Consider the following 8,474-nt stretch of genomic DNA (forward strand, 5'->3'; position numbering starts at 1 on the left):
CCCAAGAATTTCTTACCTTTTTCACCTTTCAGAACCCAGAGTCTGAGCTTTGCTTTGCCTGGAATCTTCTAGCACGGTGTACATTAGCTTTCTTAGCACTTTCTATACTGCATTTAATATTTTTGTATTTTCTCCAAATGGCTGAAAGTTTTTTGTGTCCCTTCCTCGTACTTCGCCTATTGAATGTTGTGTAGCATGCCTCAGTAAGTACTAAATTCACTAAGTTAGGACTATGACTAAAAGAAAGTGGACTTAGGCCAGCAGATCCAGAGGGCAGTATGGCAGTATGAAGACAGAGCAGGGAGGAATGTCCCAAAAGAGTGGGAGACAGAAGCCTGGGGCCGTAGCTCAATTGGAGCGTGCCGGCCTAGCAACCAACCCCGTCGGATGGCAGACAGGAGGCAACTCTCTTATTCATTTCATGGTTCTTTCATTTGAATTTTGTACATAAGGGACTTAGAATCTAGTAGGAGGCATAAAATTACTAACAATGCCAATACAATAGTTATAACAGATAAGCCAAGGGCATTGTAGCAACACAGAAGAGGTGCATCTAAACTAGACCCGGGGCAGAAAGCTGGAGAAAAGAGTCTAGGCTTAAAAACAAAACATGTTTCTAAGTATATGTAAGAAATTAATAGGTGAGTTTGCAAAATATTAACATAGTAACTATGAAACCACTTGGGATGTACCTAAAGTTGTACTTGGATAGAAATAAAAAAGCTTATATGGTTAGAAAACAATGGTTAAAAAATTTTCTGGGTATGGTGGTACACAACTTAAACATTAAACATAACAACATTTGGGAAGTAGAGGCAGGCTGATTTCCATATTCAAAGCCAGCCTGGTCTGCATAATGAAACATTGTCTCAAACAAACAAACAAACAAACAAAAATCCAAACAAACAAAAATTTGATGAGCCAAAAGCAGAACATAGGCCAAGAGCAGTCAGCATATTGGCGTGCCAGTGAGCGCTTCACCGTCTGTGACGGTTCCTGTCATTGTTCAGAGAGTTTAGCATCTGACTCACTGCTACTCTACTTCTGCTCTTGTCCTCATTTTTTGAGATTTAAATATTCATATTTATGAATAATCTTCCATTACCATGGCTTCCCATTTTTTTTTATCCCCTCTAATTCTGTTGCCTTTCACACTCTAACTGGGCAGCTTGTTCTTAGAGTTAAGCTTTAGATATTATCCTAAATCCTTTCCAATACCTACAGTTTTCTGCAATTTAAATTTCAAGCATCTTTATCTTCCATGTTTATCCTTCCAACTCATTCTAGTATATCAATTTCAATATTTCCTAGTATTTCTTGGACTTACTTTAAATCTGTTAACTTGATATGTTTTATGCACGCACACACTCACGGGCACACACATAACCACACACACACACACACACACCCTCTCCTCCCCTAACTAGAGTAAGCTCTGTAAGAACCATGGCTTATAGGCTGGGTGTAGTGCATACCTTTAATCCCAGCATTTGCGAGGAAGAAGCAAGAGACATGTAGATGTGTTAGAGGTCATCCTAGTCCACACAGAAAGAAACTCATGACCATCTTAGTTTACTATCCTATCCCCAGGGTCTAGGTCAGTTTCTGGTATAGGTTGTGATAAGTGGGATTAATGAAAGTTTCTTCGAAGATAATGAACTGTTACTTTAACTGTAAGTGTGTGCTTTCTGGGTGGAGAGCTTTCTGCTTTGCCATCTCGAACTCTTAACCCTCTGGAACTATAAGCCTAGAAGAAACTTTTTCTTCTATGAGTTTCCTTGGTCATGGTGTTTAATCATGGCAATAGAAGAGTAGCTAAGGGGCTAAAGAGATGGCTCAGTGGTTAAGAGCAATTGTTGCTCTTGCAGAGGAGCCAGGTTTGGTTCCCAGCATCCATATGATGGTTCACAGCCACACTTAATAATCCAAGGTATACAAGGACCTCTTCTGACCTCCATGGGTCACATACACAACACAAACACATAAAATAAAATAAATGTAAAAAAAAATAAAGAAAAGAAATGTAACTAAAAACAAAAATTGGTACCAGGAGTAGGGTAATGCTGTGGTAGACCTGCCCATGTAGTTTTCTTGGAGGAATATGGAAGACTTTGGTACTTGGATCTGGAAAAGTAGTTGAATGTTGTAAGCAGAGCTTAATGGGCTAATTTAGTAGGAGTTTTGAAGACAGTAGTAAGAGCTAAGTACAAGATCTATGTAGATTGTGGAGGCCTAGCTCAAGAGGTTTGAGAGTGCCAGGCAGTGGTGGCGCACACCTTTAATCCCAGCACTTGGGAGGCAGAGGCAGGCAGATCTCTGTGAGTTTGAGGTCAGCCTGGTCTACAAGAGCTAGTTCCAGGACAGGCTCCCAAAAAATTACAGAGAAACCCTGCCTCAAAAAACAAGAAGAAGAAGGAGGAGGAGGAGGAGGAAGAGAAGAAGGAGGAGGAGGAAGAGGAGGAAGAGAATATTATTAGGCACTGGACTAGAGATGATTTTTGTGATCTTTTGGCAAGGAATGTGGCTGTTTTCTGCCCTCATCCTAAGAACTTACCTACGGCTAAATTTGAAAGTAACGGACTAATTTCTTTGGCAGAAGAGATTTCAAGATGGCCTAACACTGACTCTGTCACAGGGTTATTAGTAATCACTATTATGTAAGCCAACAATAAAAAGGAGGAAGTGTGGCAAAATAGAAATACCACGTGTACAGCTTGAGGAGAAAAAGCATATCAGGACGTTTAATGTTGCCTCCAGTGTGCTGAAAGCAATAAGGAGACTAAGGAGAGACCTGATCTACGTTGGGATAAAGGGATGGGTGTCCTCAGAGTAAGACCCCATGGGCAAGGGAAGCATCAGGGAAGCATCCTTGAGATGTTGGAAATGCCAGAGCCATAATATGTCTGCCAAGGATTGTTGCAGACAGGGAGCAGAACCAGTCCAAAAATGAGAAGTGAGTTGCAGGCAGCAATGCTGGATAGGTGGAGTCATCTAAGTCTGTTGATCCAGACCCAGAGCTGTAGGATTTCAATCTTGATTCAGTACTTCTTCACTATGTACTGATTTCCTCCCTTTTGGACTAATAATGTGTATTCTGTGCCATTGTACATTCAACGTATGTAATTTGCTTTTTGATTTTACAGGTTTACAGTTAGATTGCTTGAATCTCAGAAGAAATTTTGGACTTTAAAGTAGTGTTGAGACTGTGAAAGACTACTGGGGACTTTTGAAGATGGACTAAAAACATTTTGCCTGATCATATGGCCAGGAAACTATGGGGCCCAGGAAGTGGAATGTGGCGATTTGAATGATAACGGTCCCCATAGACTCATGTTTGGATACTTGGTCTTCAGTTGATAGAACTCTTTGAGAAAGATTAGAAGGTAGGGCCTTGTTCCTGGGGGTGGGTTTTGAAGTTCCTCCTGTCATCCCTCTGTGAACTCTTGGCCTCCAGGTTGTGGTTGGAGATGTGCGTTCTCAGCTGCTGCTACAGCCTCCACTTGCTACCTTTGCAGGTCTTCAATGAGGAAGACAAATTCTTGTCATGTAAAATTATTTTTAATTAAATTTAATCTATTATAAATAAGTATCATGCCACATCTTGGCCACAGGGAAGGTATAGAGTGTAAAACTAACAAGAGCTTGAGTTGAGGGTTGGGGGGATATTGGTCTGGTGAACAGGAGAGACTTTGGGTACCACTGGCTGTTGGATCATTGGAAGTTCATCATCATGGACTTCTGATGGCTCGTGGGGTTCCAACAGCAGAAGCCACAAGTGTGTAAAAGATATATTTTCAACAATTAAGATTTGAGCACACATTTTTTGAGACAAGGACTCAAGCATATAGCCTAGACTAACCTTGAACTTGCTATGTTCCTAGGCTGACTTTCCATTTGTGGTACTCCTCCTACCTCAGCTTCCCAAGTGCTGGGGTTATACTATTGGGTGTCTTCCTCAGTTTAACTAGCTGCTCTCAGACCCCACCTCCTTTTCTACTCACCCACTGCTGTCCAAAGCTGTCTTCCAGGTCATTGACGTTTGCATCATCCCAGTGCAGGCGGATACCCAGCAGATCCCAAGGCTTAAACCCATTCTCAGACAGGATCACAAAATAGGTGAAGAATCCAGCCAGCGCCTGTATCATCCCTGTGAGTGACAGTCACAGGGGAAGAGAGAGTCTGTTCAGAGAATGCGCCAGATACATATCAGAAGCGGTGGGCTGGTCCTTGCTACTAGCTGGGTTAGTGATGAAGGTTCTTGTCGTCAGTGATCTGAGCTGGCCATCTCTGAGAGACTTGGTTCCAAACCCTGACATTTGTTTCTAAACTCCAAGCCAGCAGAGCAGAGCCACCTTAAGCCCCCTCTGACACCAAACATGGAGCTGTAGGATTTAGAGTTTGCCCTGCTGGGTTTCAGTCTTGTTTTGGTCCAGCTAGGATCATCTTTGACACACATATAGTTTTCACTGTGTGTATGGTTGGGGGAGGGGATATTCATGGTGCTGACAGAGGTCAGAAGAGGGCTTCAGATCCCCTAGAGCTGGAGTACAGGTAATGGGAGCTGCGAATCGATCTTGGGTTCACAGCAAGACAGGATGTGCTCTTGACCACTGCGCCATCTCTCCAGCCCTTGAATCAAATAATTTTAAAACTAAAAAGGACTATGGTGGGCTGGAGAGATGGCTCAGAGGTTAAGAGAATTGACTGTTATTCCAGAGGTCCCGAGTTCAATTCCCAGCAACCACATGATGGCTCACACCCATCTATAATGAGATCTGGTGCCCAGAACACTATATACATAATAAATAAATTTAAAAAAAGAACTATGATATCAATTCGTCCTTTCTCTCTACTGAGTGCTGGCTGAGCATCAGCAATTGCTATGAGAGTAACATTTGCCTGCTAGTTACAGAGCGTTGCACACAGGTTCTTGTGGACATAGCTCCTTCCGGCTCTGAACTGTTGTCCTAAGTGGGAAAATCAAAGCACGTGACTCAATTGTCTTCTGGGCCCTAGAGGCAAGCAAGCAGTGACTCAGGTTTCCAGCGGGTCTGACTCCTATGCCACTGCTGTTCAGACACATTTCCTTCCCTGAATGGTTTCTTCTCTCTCGAATCTCTTCCCTGTCCATCCCTACCTTACTCTCTGAAACACTCCATCACACTGAGCTGGTAAAGGACAGAGACTTTATATGGTTCCTACATGTTTTTCAAGGTTGGTCCCAGTGTTAATGTCTACAGCCTTATTTTCCATTACTTCCTGATCAAGACTAAACATCACTAAAAGAATTTGCCCATCACTAACCACACCTTGTGAACTTCCCTCCTCTGCAGGCTCAGCATACTTGCGTACCTACTTAACTAGTCCAAACCTTATCTTCCGTTTTAAGTTGTCTCCTCCCTAAAACCTCTGTCACTTCAAAACTGGTGAGCTAGCATGCTGTGTGCTCCTGTAGCACACTATGGCTTTACTTCTTGCTTAGCATGTGAAAAGGCGTAACACTATCATTTTATGTAGGTTTTCTTTATCAGTGGTCTTTATGGACAGATCAGAGACCAACAGTTTTTTTTTTTTGTTTTTTGTTTTTTTGTGGTTCCAGGGCTAAGCAGTTGGTTGTTGAGAAACTATCTTCCTGACTTCTAAACAGAGGTATCTAAATGGCCAGTCAAGGCAACCCTCTCCTCCCCTCTACCCCTCACTTCTCTGGGCTCACCAATCTGCCCATAGGCCATGCCAATGAGCCGGTGGTTCACAAGATTGTCAGTTTTGGGGTTCCGTGGAAGCCTCTTCATGATGTCACTTTCAGGTGTCTCATAAGCCAAGGAGATTGCAGGGACCTGGAGGGTGCAGGGTGGGAATGACAGGTACAGGTACACAGAGACAGTCTAGCTCCGTCCCCTCTTGTGGGACGAATTTTTCCCTACTTTGACCTATCTTAGGGGTTCCCAGAGTGAGAGCCGGAGCCCACCATGTCAGTGCCCAGGTCGATGCAGAGAATGGTAATGGTACCCAGAGGCAAGGGTATACTTAAGATGATGAACAGCAGGAAGGGGGTGATCTCAGGAATGTTGCTGGTCAGGGTGTATGCGATGGATTTCTTCAGGTTATCGAAGATGAGGCGACCTGGGGAAGATGGCCAAACTTCCGTGAGCAGCAACCAGAGGACACACCTCCGATAAGGCAGCTCCTGGCCAGCAAGACTACTAGGGAGGAGTGGTCCATGAAAATGTTGGCAAGTCCAAGACCTTGTGGGCGGGCCCATGTTTTGTCTGTAAATTGTGTGACCATCAAGCAAAGCAATGATTTATTAGCCATGGCCTGACTTTGTACTCTTGGCCCTTGGATTCAACATGGCTAGTGTTACCTGATCTCTGAAAATTAGCAGGGTTGGGTAGAGTTAATCCTGGAGGTGTCTGAGAATGCCAGGATTAAAGACTTTGCAAGATTACAACTGAGTGGAAAGAACCTGAGCTTGGTATAGGCTTGGGTTTGAATCTGATTTTCTGCCTTACTTGTGACCTTGCTCTCCCCTTACGTCTCTCCATGCAACTTCTCCTGCTTTGCAAGACTGCTAAGTCCTTTCTTAGCTACCCTTCTAAAGGCTGTCACCCTTCTCTGAGTCCCATGCTTTATTTTTTTTCCCATTGCTTTAACATACTATGGAATTTGCCCTGTTTGTTGTCTGTCTCTCCCCACTACAGAGTAAATTGTATGCGGGCAGGAATTTCTGTCTTTTGTCTCCTGTATCGGGATAGTATCTTGTAAATGGTGCTCAGAAAAAAAAAATTATTGAATTAAATAGATTTAAAATACTGTCAGATTCACACTAGATTTCAGTAAAATAGATTAGTGTGTCTTAGTACGACAGCTTTAGACGGAAATGAGGGAGCCTGGCATGGAGCCTGTGGGGTTCTTCTGTTTCAATGGGCATTCTCTTTAGAATTCTGTGGAGAGAGGGTAATTGGGTTCATGCTGTTAATTTGCAGATACTCTCCAATTGGTCTTAACATGTCCTTGTAATTCAGGCAACAAGTTCCTAGGGGTCCCTGCTGAAGACTGAACCACTGAGTTTCCCAGGGTATAGCTACCTCTAAAAACTTGCAGTGGATACACTTGAATTCCTGTGAGACCATAAAGAAAGAACGGTGCTATGCCAGAGTCTAGGTCTCCCTGGCAAATCTGGAAACCTTCCAACTTTGTCTTTAAAAAGAACACCCTTAAGGATTAGCTAAATCTTTTTTTTTTTTTTTTTTTTTTTTTAATATGGGTTCTTTCATGTCACACAGGCAGGCCTCAGAATTGCTCTGTAGCCAAGGATAACCTTTAAGCCATGCTCCTCCTGCCTCCATCTTCAGAGGGCTGGGGTAATGGGCATTTGGTGGTGCTGGGACCTAAAGCCAGGGCTTTATGCATGCAAGTTAAGCAGTCCACTAACAGAGCCATGTTCCTCCAGCCCAAGATAAATGGACTTTTCAAGATTTGTAAATTTTTTTGCGGTCCATACAGGATTAGAAAGTTGGATGGTGACCAAAGGCAATGAAGGTAATATGCACTAAGCCCCATTCCAAGGATCGAGTCCCACTGTTAGGTACCCTGCCTCCTCACCCTCCTCCACGCCTGTCACGATGGAGGCAAAGTTATCATCCAGAAGGATCATGTCAGCTGCCTGCTTAGAGACATCAGAGCCAGTGATGCCCATGGCAATGCCGATGTCGGCCTTCTTCAGAGCAGGGGAGTCGTTCACCCCATCACCAGTCACCGCCACAATGGATCCCTGGTGAAGTCAGACAAGAGTGAAAAGAATGTGTTAGACGCAGGCAGGACCAGTCCCAAATAGCAGCTCGATCCCAGCATCTCATCTCTTAATACTTGTTTGATTTGTCTATGCTCAGCCCTGTCTCTGCTCCCCTGAGCTATGGAAGCTTTCGGAAAGCTTCCGAACTAAAGGCCATCATTGAGGCTCAGCATCCAATTCTCTCCAGGACCCTTGTACCCAGCCCACCTGTTCCCCGGCTGGGTTTGTGGCTGGACTCTGCCAGGCTCCCAGGGGTGCCTTGACTCCCTTACCATTCGCTGACATCCCTCTACGATGATGAGCTTCTGCTGAGGAGAGGTCCGAGCGAACACGATCTCCTTGTAGGACTTGAGGATTTGGTCCAGCTGGTCTGAGTTCATGTCCTTAAGTTCTGAGCCGTGCACTACAATGGCTTTAACAGACCTATGGGGAGGAGTTTCCAAAGGCTAGATCAGAGTGCTGGGGACTCACCTCAGGTTCCAGTGTTCTCTGCGGAACCCTTACGATCCGGTTTCCTTCCCACCCGGTCTTTTTGTTCTAGTGTGTAGTGTCCTCAAATTGACTCATCCCATCCTTGTTCCCACCCCCCTTGTCAACCACTCTTCCCTTTGGCTCCATTTCTTTTTCTGTCTCCTCTGAAAATTCAGTGACTGAATCATCTAAGTCACTTCTCTGATAT

General features: G+C 44.2%; 1 protein-coding gene across 1 annotated transcript in view; it reads right to left on the reverse strand.

Annotated features, from left to right (window-relative positions):
- The window catches only part of LOC126502112 (sodium/potassium-transporting ATPase subunit alpha-4), a 38,369-nt gene that overhangs the window by 7,789 nt on the left and 22,106 nt on the right, over positions 1 to 8,474 (reverse strand). The window contains exons 14-18 of the mRNA XM_050142921.1: positions 8,068 to 8,218; positions 7,606 to 7,774; positions 5,969 to 6,123; positions 5,714 to 5,837; positions 4,002 to 4,147 (exon numbers count right to left, since the gene is read on the reverse strand). Coding sequence (XP_049998878.1) covers positions 4,002 to 4,147; positions 5,714 to 5,837; positions 5,969 to 6,123; positions 7,606 to 7,774; positions 8,068 to 8,218 — 745 coding nt within the window. The remainder of the gene's footprint in view (positions 1 to 4,001; positions 4,148 to 5,713; positions 5,838 to 5,968; positions 6,124 to 7,605; positions 7,775 to 8,067; positions 8,219 to 8,474) is intronic.

This window comes from Alexandromys fortis, unplaced genomic scaffold (assembly GCF_014885135.2).
Source record: "Alexandromys fortis isolate MF-2015 unplaced genomic scaffold, M_Fortis_MF-2015_v1.1 scaffold_51, whole genome shotgun sequence".
Classification (NCBI taxonomy): Eukaryota; Metazoa; Chordata; class Mammalia; order Rodentia; family Cricetidae; genus Alexandromys; species Alexandromys fortis.